We start from the raw sequence: 16,130 nt of genomic DNA, 5'->3' as shown, positions 1-16,130 counted from the left end.
GCCCGGTACCGGGTACCCCTCGGCCCTGCGGCAGTGGGGGCGCTCCAGAAGTATCCCGGGGAGAAGGGCGAGCTAGGACGCCCCCTAGTGTTAGGAACAGGGAAGGAGCCACTGATCCCAGGTCACCCCACAGCTGTGTCGTGACATCCCGTATATGGATGCCTAAATAATGGTTCCGGAAAATGCATAGTATATTCAGAGAACTGGTTTGGAAAAGGGGTATCACAAGAATAAAATTGTAAGTTACCGTTGCCTAAAGACCAGAGAAGACTAGGACTAGCCCTGTTGCATATTTGGAGATAATATTTAGCCTCTCAGTTCCAGAATTTTAGGTGGTGGCCTTTTACGAGGCAGGGGCACCAGTGTTAAAATACCTGAGGGGCAGGGAAAATCTGCTACATCTTGTAGAATCTCACAAACTTAAGGCCAATTCAAGGGGTTATCCAACCTTTCTTATACATGAAACTTGGTGGCCTGCAAGGAGCCGTCTCTGACCTTACTATCTCCACTAATGGATTATTGGATTCTGTTGTGCATGCTAAAGCTACTAAGGGCATTATTTCTTTATTATCTAATTCTTTGTTATTAAAATTCTAGGGGATCCTATAGCTATATGGTAAAGGCAAATTGGGAGCATTTATCACTCTGGGGGGGCTTAGTATAGCTGCATAAAAACGGAGACAACCTATTGATCTCTATGAAAATTGTGTAATACTTATTTTGTCCTGTGGGGCCGCAGCTGGAAAAATACAATACTGACTGCCTAGTTTGCCCCATACGATGAGGGGTCCCACCAGCTGGACACTGTGTGATCATTTGTGAGTACGCTCTTAGCAAAAAAAAGACATAACTTTGGAGGTAGGGTGGGTCATTTGCTGTATCAGAAACCATCTTCCACCGCTCAATCTGGGCAACCCATGTAGTTTTCACCTGTCACTGCCTAGTTGGTATGCAGATTTGTATAGTGGGGGATGAGAAGTAGAGGATCCGCTGGGAGGAGTTATCCAACCTTCAAGGCTTCATTCAGATAGCGGTAGGGTAGGCCGCAGTCCATGCAGTTCTAGTCACATCCAGGTGGTACGACTGTATGATGGGCAGCTGAATATGGCTTAATGGCATGTATCTGCTGTCTCTCCCTCAGGATATGATGACCCACAGGCTGATGCTTGTTAAAGACTCTGTCATCCACCTGAAGGACAAAAGGGATAAACTTGACGATGTTTACAGTGTAAAGGTCTGTAATTTGATAGTAGTGTGCAGATACCTACTGTTTTTTTTACGGCGCCCATTGCTGTTATCGTCTGAACAACTACAATGTGGAATACACATATGGATGGGTACAACTACCCGCAGAATACACATATGGCTAGGTACAACTACCCGTAGAATACACATATGGCTAGGTACAACTACCCATAGAATACACATATGGCTAGGTACAACTACCCATAGAATACACATATGGCTAGGTACAACTACTCGTAGAATACACATATGACTGTGTGCACAATTACCCGTAGAATACACATGACTGTGTGCACAACTACCCGTAGAATACACATGACTGTGTACACTACTACCCGTAGAATACACATGACTGTGCACAACTACCCGTAGAATACACATATGGCTGTGTACAACTACCCGTAGAATACACTTATGGCTGTGTACAACTACCTGTAGAATACACATATGGCTGTGTGCACAACTACCCATAGAATACACATATGACTGTGTGCACAACTACCCGTAGAATACACATGACTGTGTGCACAACTACCCGTAGAATACACATGACTGTGTGCACAACTACCCGTAGAACACACATATTACTGTGTGTACAACTACCCATAGAATACACTTATGGCTGTGTACAACTACCTGTAGAATACACATATGGCTGTGTGCACAACTACCCGTAAAATACACATGACTGTGTGCACAACTACCCGTAGAATACACATGACTGTGTACACAACTACCCGTAGAATACACGACTGTGTGCACAACTACCCGTAGAACACACATATTACTGTGTGCACAACTACCCGTAGAATACACATATGGCTGTGTATAACTACCTGTAGAATACACATATGGCTGTGTACAACTACCCTAGAATACACATATGGCTGTGTACAACTACCTGTAGAATACACATATGGCTGTGTGCACAACTACCCGTAAAATACACGACTGTGTGCACAACTACCCGTAGAATACACATGACTGTGTACACAACTACCCATAGAATACACATGACTGTGTGCACAACTACCCGTAGAACACACTTATTACTGTGTGCACAACTACCCCTAGAATACACATATGGCTGTGTACAACTACCTGTAGAATACACATATGGCTGTGTAGAACTACCCTAGAATACACATATGGCTGTGTGCACAACTACCCGTAGAATATACATATGGCTGTGTATAACTACTCGTAGAATACATATAGTTGTGTACAACTACCCGTAGAATACACCTAGGGTTGTGTACAACTACCCATAGAATACAGCTAGGGTTGTGTACAACTACCCATAGAATACACATATGGCTGTGTACAACTACCCGTAGAATAAACATATCGCTGTGTGCACAACTGCTGGTTGAATACACTTATGGCTGTGTGTATAACTACCCATAGAACTACCCATTCCAACTTCATCACGCGCATTTTTAAGTGGAATCTGAGGATGCTGTCACTTCCTTAGGAACGAATATCTAGCAACGCATCGTTCATTCGTATTTGTCACTTCTCTGGTGATGAGTGTGATGCATAGTGATGTGTTGCTATAATCTATCATGGACATAATGTACACAGTATGTAAGGAGATGTACAAGTGGGAGGACTCACACAGTTAATGCCTAACAGAGTGTCTGCAAGAGAACACTGTCATCTGCTGGTCAAAGATGATAGAAAAAGGGAGCGGAGAGAGAATTACATTAACAGAAACTGAAGAGCGAAATGCACTTTCCCAGGGAGGAAGAGATTTGAGGAGACACCAGGTCAGGTGATAACTGTGGCTCACTTAATAATTATAAAAGGCCCAAGAGGCTAGTGAAGAGGTGAAGTCGGCGCCTAAACCTGTAACAGGATGGACAATGCGGTGCAGCAAGGTTGGCTTATAGCCACCATTATGAGTGACCAGACCCAAGTGAAGAATCGAGAGACCAGGCCTGAGAGAAGAAACGAGTGACCAGATCCGAGAGAACTGAAAGCCCAGACGTGAGAGAAGAACCGAGAGACCAGACCCGAGTGAAGGATCGAGAGAAGAACTAAGAAACCAGACCCAAGAGAAGAACAGAAAGACCAGACATGAGTGAAGGATCGAATGACCAGTGCCCCGAGAAGGACCAAGGGATCGAGACCGGAGTTAAGTGAATGGAGCCAGAACCGAGTGAGACCAGAGCCATGAGAAGCAAGTGGACCGTGTTTGAGGGACCATCATGAGATCCGAGTTGTGAGGGCTAGAAGTACGGTACACTGGGAACCGAGGCCGCTCTTCATGGAACGAAGGTGGCCAGCGCAACATTTGATAGAAGCGACTCACCAAGAAGGGACTTGCAGCCTAATGGTGTAGTAGCATGGACTCCCTTTAGGGCCTGGACGGGGTGCGTCATCACCATCAGAGGGACAGGGTAATGGCGGTGATGGATACGTGACTGTGACCTACTGTAGGACAGAATAAGAGCATAGAGACACTTGTATCTATTGTAAATGTTTAGCGCCTTGTATAATAGGGTTTAATTGTTATATTTGCTACCGCTGCCTCAATCCAAAGAAGTGATTTACATTAAAATTGGAAAATATTCTATTGCACTGTAATAATCTGCCAACCTTGATTAATTTTGTATCCAAATCATTCAAATTATTTTGTTAGAGTAATAAATAAGCCTTGGTTAAACTACCGCTGTGTCCTCATCTTCTGCGCTGTTGCACCCGTTTACAAGTATAACTCAGAAAAAGATTTACATAAAACTAAGATACAACTCCAGACGATATTAGTGAACATCTTGGAGACATTAGGCCTGGCAGACATACCCCTCGAGCCCTCCATGTACTTCAGACACATGGAGGGGATCAAAAAAAGCATCTCCTTCTGTGTCATAGAGGTAATTTCATCCTCACTACATTCCATAATACTGCTTCGGAGAAGTGCACCGGGTCACTCGATGGTGCACCAGGTGACATGTTACAGGTTGGGCCCAACATGGATGTGGTCATTGTGAAACAGCCTGGCTTTAAAAGCTTGGGCTCAGTACAGACAAATGGGGTTGCACGGGATGAGAACTGGGCAAAAGCTTTCACCTTACCAGGCCTGGCCATTGTTTCTGCCTTATGCACATCTTTCTTGTACCATTGAATATCAATCTGTTTCTTCACCTTTGGAGGTGGATCTTCAGTAGGCCCCTCCATTTCTACAGTAACTGTCTGCTTCATCCTCGACGTCAAGTTAACCCTCTTCCCAAGTGAACTGGCTCATGTGGGTTCACCTGCTTCTTAAATAGTCCCCAAATCGCACTGCCCAACCAATGTCACACTGCTCCATCCACTATCGACCTGATGACCATAGTCCTGGGACACCTGAATCCAAGCCATGTGGATCCCTCCTTTTTTCATTTCAATGGATGAGACCTTCTCTGGCCCTACCACCCTTCATTGGTTCTCATGTAGTTCCATAAACTCCGGACCTATTCTGCGGCATACTTGTAAAGTTTTATGGTTCCCACAAATTTTATTTTCCTGCTTTGTGGTTACAGACTGAAAATGTAGCACTATGCAAGAACATGGAGCAAGAACAACAGGAGGTGGAGGATCTGGATAACATCTGCAATCAATTGGAGGTAATGTCTGTTCTTGTAGGGGGAGGCGAGATGATGTACAGATTTAGGCTCTGCTCACATGTCCAGCTGTCATCCATTTGTGACGGATCCAAGTATTTAAAAAAAAAATGGATGTTACAAATGGAGCAATCTTTAAAGGGAACCTGTCACCTGAATTTGGCGGGACCAGTTTTGGGTCATATGGGCGGGGTTTTCGGGTGTTTGATTCACCCTTTCCTTACCCGCTGGCTGCATGCTGGCCGCAATATTGGATTGAAGTTCATTATCTGTCCTCCGGAGTACACGCCTGCGCAAGGCAATACCTTGCGCAGGCATGTACTCCGGAGGACAGAGAATGAACTTCAATCCAATATTGCGGCCAGCATGCAGCCAGCGGGTAAGGAAAGGGTGAATCAAACACCCGAAAACCCCGCCCATATGACCCAAAACTGGTCCCGCCAAATTCAGGTGACAGGTTCCCTTTAAAAAGAAAAACAGATGTATTTAAAAACGTATTCACACTATGGTTTCTGCTTTGCATCCGTTTTTGCTCGGTTTGTAATGGATCTGTTTTTACCAACGGTGTCTCTAAACATACGTAATGCTAGAAATCAGATCCAATAACAGATGATCATTGACTTCAATGTAAAAAAAAAATGGTTCAAGTTACTATCAGTTTTTTTCCTTTATTTTGGCCTGACGAAAAAGTTGTGCAGACTACGTTTATTTTTTATCCAGCTAAAAACAAATAGCAGATGGAAAGGAGGCAAAGGAAGGACATTTTATGATCCCTTTTCACTCTGATATTTTAAGAACTTTAAGTGGGTGGAACATATGAGGGATTTTGTGCGAAAAGTTGCAAAATTTGCCCCATCCTATTTTATTTTTTTTTTATGCCTCTGAATGTGGCCGTGGTTAGCAAGGAGAATAGTTGTACCCCAGATTTATACATTGCAGCTTTTTAAAAAGTAGCAAACTGCAATTTCTCACTCCAGTAGGGAGGCAGCACAAAATTTGGAGTCACATCGCTAATTGGTAGTGTTGTACTTAAAGATGCGACAGATTTAGTAAACAATTTATGACACTGGTAAATTTGGTGCAGCATCTGGTATTGCCCCGCACTGCCCAGCCACCTTCCCAACTTTGCCAATGTTGGCGGAACTGCTTCAAACTTATGTAAAAACTTTGAAAATGACAAATTTTGCAATTTTTCAATGTGTTTTACGTTAGTATTCTACAGAAAACACTTTGATGAATAGCCCCCGGACAGCTTCTCATAGTATGTGTTTTAAAAGATGAAAAAAACAAAACCCGTTAACGTAAATGGCTGCAATCATGCAGCAAAACTCTGACTCATGCTGCCCGTGGTTCAGGCATTGTGACTCTACTGCCAGGTTCCTCATAAGGCAGGAACGATCTTACATTTTATTCACAGCATTAATGGGTATTTCATACTTTTTCTTAAAGGATAAACTAAGTTGCATCACTAAAAAGCTAAGAGTCATCGATGGGAAAAGAGATGACCTGAACAACATGAAATATGAAGTCCTGAAGGACATGTCTTCTCTGCAAGGCCTGCTACAGACTGCAGAATCCAAAAACAAGACTGCTCTCTTGAGAGATATGGACCAAAATATGATCTCCCTGTGCCGCAGTTTAAAAGACCAGCAATGTAGCCTGGAAACCGCCGAGCCAAAAGCAGAGCCCAGCAGAGAGGTGGAGAAGCAGGACATGACCAAACTGATGGCTGCAATAGAGGAGATAAGGTACGTGACCATTCATGGTGATCTCAGTGGATTGGTCACATAAGGCCCCTCATCTAGGGCTGGGTAATAGCCAGAATCCTGTTCAACTAGGTCTTAAAATGTGAATTCAGCTTTCACGGTAAGGCTGAAGTATTTGGGCGCCATTGCACCTTTTATCATGCTGATTAGCAAGGCTCTCAGAAGTTAGACCTCCACCAATCAAGCATGGATAGTCAATCCTAACTCGATTAGCAAGGCTCTCAGAAGTTAGCCCTCCACCAATCAAGCATGGATAGTCAATCCTAACTCAAAGGTTGTCCCACAAACATTTATTACCGCTCTACAAAAAAAGTGATACATTATATAACTGCTGGGGGTCCAACCTCTGGGGAGTCCCAAAATCCATTGTGTGACCACCACACCACTCTTTACTCCCTTGCATGGGTCTTTTAGCGGTAGAAAGTATGCGCGACCACCGCTCCCATTACCAGTCAATAGAGCAGTGGATATCAACGTGCACTAGTGCTCCATTCACACAGTAGACTTTGGGACCTACGTTCTTGTTATTGGACCCCCAGTGATTCTATATTTATCACCTACAATACGAGACAATCTCTTCACGAGACATGAAATATCTTTGGACGAACGTTAGTTGGGCCAACAACTATCGCTCCTGACTCCCTCACACTTGTGAGAGCTCAATACTCTTCTGGCAGCCACTTATTACCCGTGAAAATAACAGGATGGGCGGTTGACGTTCCACCTGCCCGATTCTTCTCTATCCAAACATCACCGGTCAGGTCGATCAGTTCCTCCAAAATTGGCGAGCCCATCTGATCTTCATCTAACCTATATTGGGGGAACCTGGAGACTCATGAAGCTTCTACTTCAATGTCCTCAAGGCAGCACTTGCTGTCCAGTGCTCCGGTGTTTTTTTTTTTCAATCATAGGGACTAGAGAAGAGCAAATAAATTTTCAGGACCCTGGCCCAGCAGTCAGGTCAGTATTCTGTGACCACTTCCTGATGTAGGCATCTATGGATTTTTTTTTTTTTTATTAGCCAGCCTGGCATGACACAACACACGATGTCACACCAGACCGACTAATCATAAGAGTAGCCATAGATTCAGTCGGATAGGAGGCAATCTACGATTCCAGTCCAACTGCCATGGGATGTTGAACTGGTCGCTGGATCTAGTCATCATAAACACATATAATAACGACCTTATTATAAGGCCGACCAAATAAAAGACAAGGTATGTTGTCGTGATGATACAGTGCACCACTGGTTTGGGTTTGGTAACTTTGCAGAAGTCTTTTCAACAATTGCCTGTTTTATTTTGCATCTTCATGTGTTGAGACCTTCTGATCCTAACCACCTTATGACAACTTGTACTTTTAACAGGAGAAGTACAGCCCAAATGTGTGTGAATTTCGAGACCATGAGCAGTTTACTGATGAGCATGCAAAAAACGGTCATCCACATCAACACGAGGATTGAATCATTTCTGTCTCAGGGGAGTTGTGCTAAGGAGCAGCAAGAAGGTCTAACTGACGACATCCAGGAGCAGAGAGCCATCGTCCAGCCCTCCCCGAACCCATAACTTCTGCTATCTCATCCCTGTTCTACATCCAATAAACTTTCAGTCACACAGTATGCGTGGTCTTTTCACCATATGTTATGTTAACGTACACCCACACTCTGTCATGTCACACGTTAAAACCAACAAAGGCCTGGGCAGGGGGTATGTATGGGACCATTGTCCAAATCAAACACACCCTAATTCTAAAAGAGATAGAAGGTGTGACCAATGCATAAAGGGTTCCACCACTATGATATTGATGACTTAAGGTGCCTTCACACTAAGCGATGCTGCAGCGATATTGACAACGATGCCGATCGCTGCAGCGTCGCTGTGTGGTCGCTGGAGAGCTGTCACACAGACAGCTCTCCAGCGACCAACGATGCCGAAGTCCCCGGGTAACCAGGGTAAACATCAGGTTGCTAAGCGCAGGCCCTCGCTTAGTAACCCGATGTTTACCCTGGTTACCAGTGTAAATGTAAAAAAACAAACACTACATACATTCGCGTCCCCCGGCGTCCGCTTCCCTGCACTGTGCAAGCGCCGGCAGTAGCAGGGCACAGCGGTGACGTCACTGCTGTGCTTTGCTTTCTGGCCGGCACTGACACATTCAGTGCAGGAAGCTCTGAGCAGCAGCGCGGACGCCGGGGGACGTGACAGACATCAGAGGGTGAGTATGTACTGTTTTTTTTTTTACTTTTACAATGGTAACCAGGGTAAATATCGGGTTACTAAGCGCGGCCCTGCACTTAGTAACCCGATATTTACCCTGGTTACCATTGTAAAACATCGCTGGCATCGTTGCTTTTGCTGTCAAACACAACGATACACGGCGATCGGACGACCAAATAAAGTTCTGAACTTTCAGCAACGACCAGTGATATCACAGCAGGATCCAGATCGCTGCTGCGTGTCAAACACAACGATATCGCTATCCAGGACGCTGCAACGTCACGGATCGCTGTCGTTATCGCTGCAAAGTTGTTTAGTGTGAAGGTACCTTTAGGATAAAAGATTAGTGGGGTTCAGGACCCCCAACGATCAGCTGTTACCAGCTCTGAGGTGGCCACTAAACAGCATGATGGAGCCGAGCTACTCTGTCCACTGTTAACCTCTGACCGGTGCCGGACCTCTTCCGATATATTGACGATCTATTCCCAGGATAGGTACCGTAATTGTTATCATAGTAGTGATGACCCCCTTTAATTTCTGCTTGATGAGGGTATATGAAATATACAGTGTTCTCCTCTGGACTATCCTCGTAGATAAAATTGGAAAACCTCACTACAGAACGAGTGTAGCCCTAGACCAACACACATTTAGGGGTTTGTGCACATGGGTTGGATAAATCCATGCTGACCCTTGGAGACCTGCTGCAGATGTGCAATTTATAGCCCTCCCATACACATTAGATAGCGTTGGACTTACAGCTATCTCCCTCATACACAGAAATGTTCGGCCACGATTTACCTCTGCGCTAATCGGAAGGATCAACTGTTGATACTCAACAAGCTGGATCCTTTCCTTCACCAACATCATCTATAAGGGGAGAATCGTGAGCATATACGTTAGATGGGTGGTGGATCCAGACAACTTAATATATGGCTACCTTATACAGCCCCATTGTCATGTCTGATTTTCTGTGCCATATCCACAAAAATCGGTGTTGGAATCTGAGTCATGTGAACATAGCCGTAACTCAAGAACCTTACATATGTCTAGAAGATTGTTGGGTTCGGGTTGGGAGACCCTTAAAGACATTTGTCTCAAAATGGGGTAAGATAAAGGGAGAGCAGTCGGCTGTATCACAAACCACTTTTCTTTATCGCTTCATTGAGGGACACAGGTAACTATGGGTGTATGCTGCCGTCGATGACGGCTCCAAGAAAGATTTTACGGTGAGTACCAAAAATCCCTCTATCTCCTACGGAACTAAAGGGATATTCTGACAACCAAGAACGCAGCGGTGATACACGACTACGGCGCTTCATTCCATCCGCCCCCAAAAAAGGAAGTAGAGATGTGGCGGCTCATTTACCGCGTCACATTTCTTGTTCTAGGACTCTCATGGTAGTAAATAGCAGCCACCTCTCCCTTCAATGGTGGCTGATGAGGGTAAGAACAAAGGATCCTTATTCTGGAGACATAGGGATCGCAGAATTGGGACCCGCATCTATTAGCCATTTATGTCATAGCTCATATGGACAGGAACCTCTGTTTCTTTATCTCTTCATTGGGGGACACAGGTAACCATGTTTAAGCTGTGTCCCCAATGAAGGCTCCAAGAAAGAGATTTTACGGTGAGTACCAAAAATCCTTCTTTTTACGCTCTAAAAATGAGGTTCTGCAGTAGCTGAAGTGTATAAGAAAAAATTGTATCTCTTTGAAAATGTTAAAAAAAAATCTGTTCATCATGTAGTTCCAGGACTTGGTGTTATTATATGGTTAAGGGACTTGTAATCTCCGTGTTAATCACAGTAGAGGGTACATTACACCCTTTTATACACTTCTATGACGCGACACGTTAAACATTGGCTTTTTATTGCCCTCAAGTCCTTCCCAAATTGAAATTGCATTGATAATGGCAAAAACAAAAATATACAAATGTTTTCTCAACAAGAAGAAATGCAAAGAACACAGAAAAGCAAATTGAATGTAATAATAAAAAAAGGCGTAAAATATATAAAGAAACATACTTAAACTCATGCGAAAACCTTTTCATAAGTTTCTCCGGAGTGCAATGAAATATAGCACAATGACATTAAATATCTGTTACCGTAAAGTCGTCCTATATAATATGGCAGCAAATGAGAAGAGGATGAGTGGAGTGACATGAGTTAGTAATGCCGCACATTGTCGATGGCAGTACTAAATAACTGGAGGCAATGCAAAATCCTATACAGGTCAGAATAAAATACAAGTAAGCATTATAATGAAGCCTTCGACCTCTGAACATGATGTACAGGACCCAATAAACATTAGAGGAAAGTCGTCAGAAACCACCGATGTGAAATGCACATGAACGCTCAGCCAAATGTGAGAGAGCGCGCTGCCGGCTGTACAAGCGATAGAACGTCAGCTCTCTACCTCCCATGGAATAGAATGGAGAAAAACCAGACATGCGGCCACCGCGCTGCTGGAAATGTGGATTGGGCAGCCATCACCCACACCAGTCAGATTTATGGCATATCCAAATTAATTTCCTCATTAGCATCACTGGTGGAATTCTGGGTCGTCCCTTCCCTAGTGAAATAATAGCTGCCTTCTCACCGATGTCACAAGTGAAATGAGAACCTGCCCATTTATTGGTGTCACTAGAGAAATGATAGTCGCCCCTTGACCATTGTCACTAGTGAAAGGATAGCCTGCCTCCTCACCGGTGTGATTAGAGAATGATAGGTTAGGCCGCCTTCTCATCGGTGTCACTAATGAAAGGATAGGTTGCCTCTTCATTGGTGTCACTAGAAAAAGGATACGCTGCCTCCTCACCGGTGTGACTATAGAAATGATAGGCTGCTTCCTCACCAGTGTAATACCAGGCTGTCCTCTCACCAGCATCACTAGTGAAATAATAGGCTGTCCCCTCACCGGTGTCACTAGTGAAATAATAGGCTGTCCCCTCACCGGTGTCACTAGTGAAATAATAGGCTGTCCCCTCGCCGGTGTCACTAGTGAAATAATAGGCTGTCCCCTCGCCGGTGTCACTAGTGAAATAATAGGCTGTCCCCTCGCCGATGTCACTAGTGAAATAATAGTCTGTCCCCTCACCGGTGTCACTAGTGAAATAATAGGCTGTCCCCTCGCCGGTGTCACTAGTGAAATAATAGGCTGTCCCCTCGCCGGTGTCACTAGTGAAATAATAGGCTGTCCCCTCACCGGTGTCACTAGTGAAATAATAGGCTGTCCCCTCACCGGTGTCACTAGTGAAATAATAGGCTGTCACCTCGCCGGTCACTAGTGAAATGATTGGGTGCACACTGACGGATGTCACTAATGACATGGTAGGATGCCCCTTGCTGGTGTTATTAGTGAGAGCACTATCTGCACCGTCACTGGTGTCACGTTGTCCTGGCGTATATACGCGTGCGCTCAGTACACGATACAATCTAACGTCATATGGTGCGAGAGAGAAATTATGAACAGCAAAAACGGTAACTCAGCTCAGTAAGACGGAGACGAAAGGTTCAACGCTCAAGTAAGAGAGGTAATAAAATAAAAATGAAGAAAAACCTAAAATATCAGCAGTAGGTAGAAATCATAGCTAGAGACTAGGCCACGTGCACAAAAAAGACCACAGCAAAAACCAGACTGTTACTTTCTTCTTTTACCCGTTTTTTTGTTTCGGATCAAGTATAAATAATTTCTTAATATTTTGCAACAAAGAAAAATATTTAGGATTAGTAAAACTACAACATTAACCCTACAATGCCTCCAGTTTCTTATCCCGATTAGACGCCCTGGTTCCCGGTGTGTAAACTGCAATTGGCCCTAATTTTGGAAAATTTTTCAAAAAAATAAAGGCAGAGTCTTCCAATAAATATAGTCAGTCACATTTTTCCATTTTTGGACCAATCCTACTCTAACTATGCAACGACTGTCAGTAAAGTGATCGTCAGCATGTCAGCTGTTAGCTTCAACTCCAGCGGTGAAGGATAGCCAGTAGTGATGAGCGAGCGTGCTCAGATAAGGTGTTATATGAGCATGCTCGGGTCCTAATTGAGTATTTTCGGCGTGCTGGAAAAAAATGCTCGAGTCGCCGATATCCCCAACACATGCAGGGATTGCCTAACAAACAGACAAACCATGCATATGTTGCGGCTGTCGAACGGCCGCGAGACATGCAGCCACGGGGATTTGAGCATTTTTTCGAGCATGACGAAAATACTCGATTAGGACACGAGCATGCTCATATAACACCTTATCCCAGCACGCTCGCTCATCACTAATAGGCAAGCCATCAGACACCCTGACTTCGCTTATCCCTGCATAAAGGAAATTAATTTTAAAGAGAGCCTAAAATACATAGCAAAACAAAGAGAACATTAATTACGAGATATTTTACATTACAGGTAAAGCTTTTATGATTGCTTTTGTCCGCTTTTAGTACTTTGACTAGAAAAGTTCTAAAATGGCATCATAAGGCCGCTTACACTTTTCTAACATTCACGGTGCGAGTACAGACCGCGATGATCAGACCGGCTGTGCGTCTACTGACCGGCGACATTGCAGTCCGAATTCGGACAGTAAATGTCGGGGTGTGAGAACAGCCCAAGCTAGAAGATTTGGTGTATTTAGAAAACCGGCAATCACAGTTTCTGGTCTTGTTGCCAATGCTGGCGATGTTCGGAAACAGTTATTTGCATTTTTAGATCTTCCCTTTTAATAAGACAAATAGCATCAGTGTCAGTGGCTTTAAAAGGAAATGTATCATCAGAAGATGACCTATTTATTTAAATCAGATTATTGTTGTTAAATGCATTTTTTTCATTTTTAAAATCTGTTAAAAAAACCCAGCTAATAACACAGGATCCACCACTCACAGAAAGTGATGTCCCAAATCACCTCCTCCCTTCATAGTGACCTTTGCACACGTTGATTAGATGCTTCAATGCAAAAGAAAGGGGTGGGGTCTGCTCACTGCTGCTAAGGTACATGTGCATTTCCTGAAAGAACAGAAAATAAGAGTGGAGCAGGGCCCCTGTGGCCAGTGTGAAAGTTAAAAAATTCTATTTTTAAAAAAATACAAATTGTGGAATGAAAAATAAATTAACCCCCAAAAAACAAGTTAAAAAACCCCTTACATTTAAGATAAAAACCTGATTTAAACAGTAGATCCTTCTCTGATGAAACATTCTTGCCATGCCTGTTTTATGTCTGCAATATATGGATTGACCATGGTCCCAGAGGTCAATACATTGCAAAGTCTGTGAGTGGCCTACCTCAAAATGTCACACAGAACTCCTTCAGGATCACCATTCACTAAAATAGCCCTATATTGTGTATGTGCTATTAGAAGCCATTGAAGTGAATGGGGTCTAGGAGCAGGTCGGTTTAAAAAAATTATGAAAATTACCAAATCACCCCAGAGGTGTTGAGTGCTGTGTGAAACATCACGTTCCTTCCAAACGGTGTGGCACCTTCATGCTGACCTCGCAAACCAAAACCCTTAACCCTTCAAAAAGATAGGTAAAAATGAAGTTCCCTTTAAGTTAAGCAGAAAAATTCTGTATCGGTAGATTAGAAAATAGTTAATGGAATAAAGGTAGAAAACAAAAAAAAAAAAGTTATAAAACAAAAAGCAGCCAATCAAACACTTCTATAACGTTACAAGCCAAAAATACAAAGCATATTGAAAGTAATGGACGAAACCCCAGAGGTGAGGCGAAACCTAGAAAATGCAACTGATGAGGAATGGTTGAATATAGTCGGTATAAAACAATCACTATGAGCAATAAGACAGAACACATAAGGCACCAGCTCACACATGGGACTTGTCCAATCTCTAGCACCCCACACAAGATGCTTGGTCACATTGCACTTCATACAATAAGTCGTCGGCCATAGCCGTGTACACAGGAGCCCAGAGATCTCTCCACCCGACAGGCCGCTAGCTGCCATGATTGTACTGCTAGTAAAGGCAGTCCATACAGTCTGCGGAGTTACTGTAAAATAACGCAATAGTCCCTGTATTCGGCAGCAATTTATTGGTACGTTTTATTTTTCTTGCTCCTTGGGGGTAACTTGACGGAGATGTTTTTTTAAGCCTGGCATATGATGAGATGTCCTACATCTTATCCAGCTTGAACAGGCTGAGAATATCGAGCAGAGATTGTCGAATGTGTCCGCCAAAACGGTGGGAATCCTGCGGAGAGGAAAAAAAACCAGACTGATTAATATGCTGGACGAATGGGCACCAAGTGCAGGGCCTAAAGGCTTGTAGCCAGGTATTAATGGAGGCTCAGAAGAGAGCACGTGACCGAGCGTCACACTATTACAGGACTCAATGGAGAAAAAAAATGGCAGAATCACTGGGATGACATTGATAGGTAATAGCTTGTAATCGGACACACCATAAAAGGCAGAACAGGGAACTTTTATCATTGACAGGGAATGAATGGAGTGGCGGTTCACTCTATGTAATGAGTGCAGCACTGCACTCTGCTTTTTCCAGCAGCCCCATAAAAAATGAACAAAATGGAGGTCAAGGTTTTGATAAAAGTTCCGCGTTGGGGATAAAATCTCCCAGTGGATAGTTTTCATATAATACTTAAATAGAACCAATTTATTAAATATCGTTTTTAAAAAAAACACCAACCTGTGGTTACACCAACAGAGAAAATACAAAAAAACACACCGTGAAAAAACTAGTGTAGAGGGACTATAAAACCCCTATGCTCCGTCTATGCTGGATGCTGCCTAGCTGCGGGGGTTGGCGCCCTATGGGATGCGTATTGGCGCCCCCGCTCCACGTAGGCTGTCCCTGGGGTCCCTGGTATACCCTTATTAACTTGTTGGGCCCCACTACCCACACAATAATGGCTGAAGGACCTCTATGAGCTAGACAAAGACCAATCCTGTGTCTAAGGAGTCCTATACCCCACACTGTGAAATTAAAACCATAACGGAGCACATGAAAAGAAGGCTGTCTGCGGCAATTGCACAGTGACTAAAATGAATTTCTCATCAATGGAATGATATTAGTGCAGTTTGATTAATAAATAATTTCCAGGACAATATCCATATTTTTCTGAATATAAACCATCATGAGAAAGCAGCCATATACAGAGTCTTGCTGCCACTTTGCAGCTTATTGATGAAGACCATATTGATACTTATCGCAATATTCAGATGCCGCCCGCCCTGTGCCTGTGTAGCCTCAACGCGTTTCGCCTCTCTGGCTCATCAGGAGGCTCGATTCAATGCCATGTGTCTCGATGTAAAATGATGCTAAAGTATCAGATGTTCATTAC

The 16,130-nt window shown here is 43.7% G+C and overlaps 2 protein-coding genes across 17 annotated transcripts in view; one reads left to right on the top strand and one right to left on the bottom strand.

Annotated features, from left to right (window-relative positions):
- TSKS (testis specific serine kinase substrate) overlaps positions 1–8,234 on the top strand; it is a 33,119-nt gene extending 24,885 nt beyond the window's left edge. For 7 of the 8 annotated variants that reach the window (XM_077259672.1, XM_077259673.1, XM_077259669.1 and 4 more), the window contains 4 exons: positions 1,142–1,234; positions 4,770–4,853; positions 6,300–6,598; positions 7,983–8,234. In XM_077259672.1, coding sequence (XP_077115787.1) covers positions 1,142–1,234; positions 4,770–4,853; positions 6,300–6,598; positions 7,983–8,181 — 675 coding nt within the window. In that variant the 3' untranslated portion in view covers positions 8,182–8,234. The remainder of the gene's footprint in view (positions 1–1,141; positions 1,235–4,769; positions 4,854–6,299; positions 6,599–7,982) is intronic. The other variant, XM_077259675.1, reaches the window with a different exon arrangement.
- Positions 8,235–10,684: 2,450 nt separating this feature from the next.
- The window catches only part of LOC143770237 (carnitine O-palmitoyltransferase 1, liver isoform-like), a 67,389-nt gene continuing 61,943 nt past the window's right edge, over positions 10,685–16,130 (bottom strand). For 7 of the 9 annotated variants that reach the window (XM_077259660.1, XM_077259662.1, XM_077259659.1 and 4 more), the window contains exon 19: positions 14,846–15,022. In XM_077259660.1, the coding sequence (XP_077115775.1) occupies positions 14,945–15,022 (78 nt within the window). In that variant the 3' untranslated portion in view covers positions 14,846–14,944. Of the gene's footprint in view, positions 15,023–16,130 lie in introns of all 9 variants that reach the window. The other 2 variants (XM_077259667.1, XM_077259668.1) reach the window with 1 other exon arrangement.

This window comes from Ranitomeya variabilis, chromosome 4, assembly GCF_051348905.1.
Source record: "Ranitomeya variabilis isolate aRanVar5 chromosome 4, aRanVar5.hap1, whole genome shotgun sequence".
Classification (NCBI taxonomy): domain Eukaryota; kingdom Metazoa; phylum Chordata; class Amphibia; order Anura; family Dendrobatidae; genus Ranitomeya; species Ranitomeya variabilis.
Note: the sequence above shows the minus strand (reverse complement) of the source record. Positions and strands in the feature narration are given on the sequence as shown.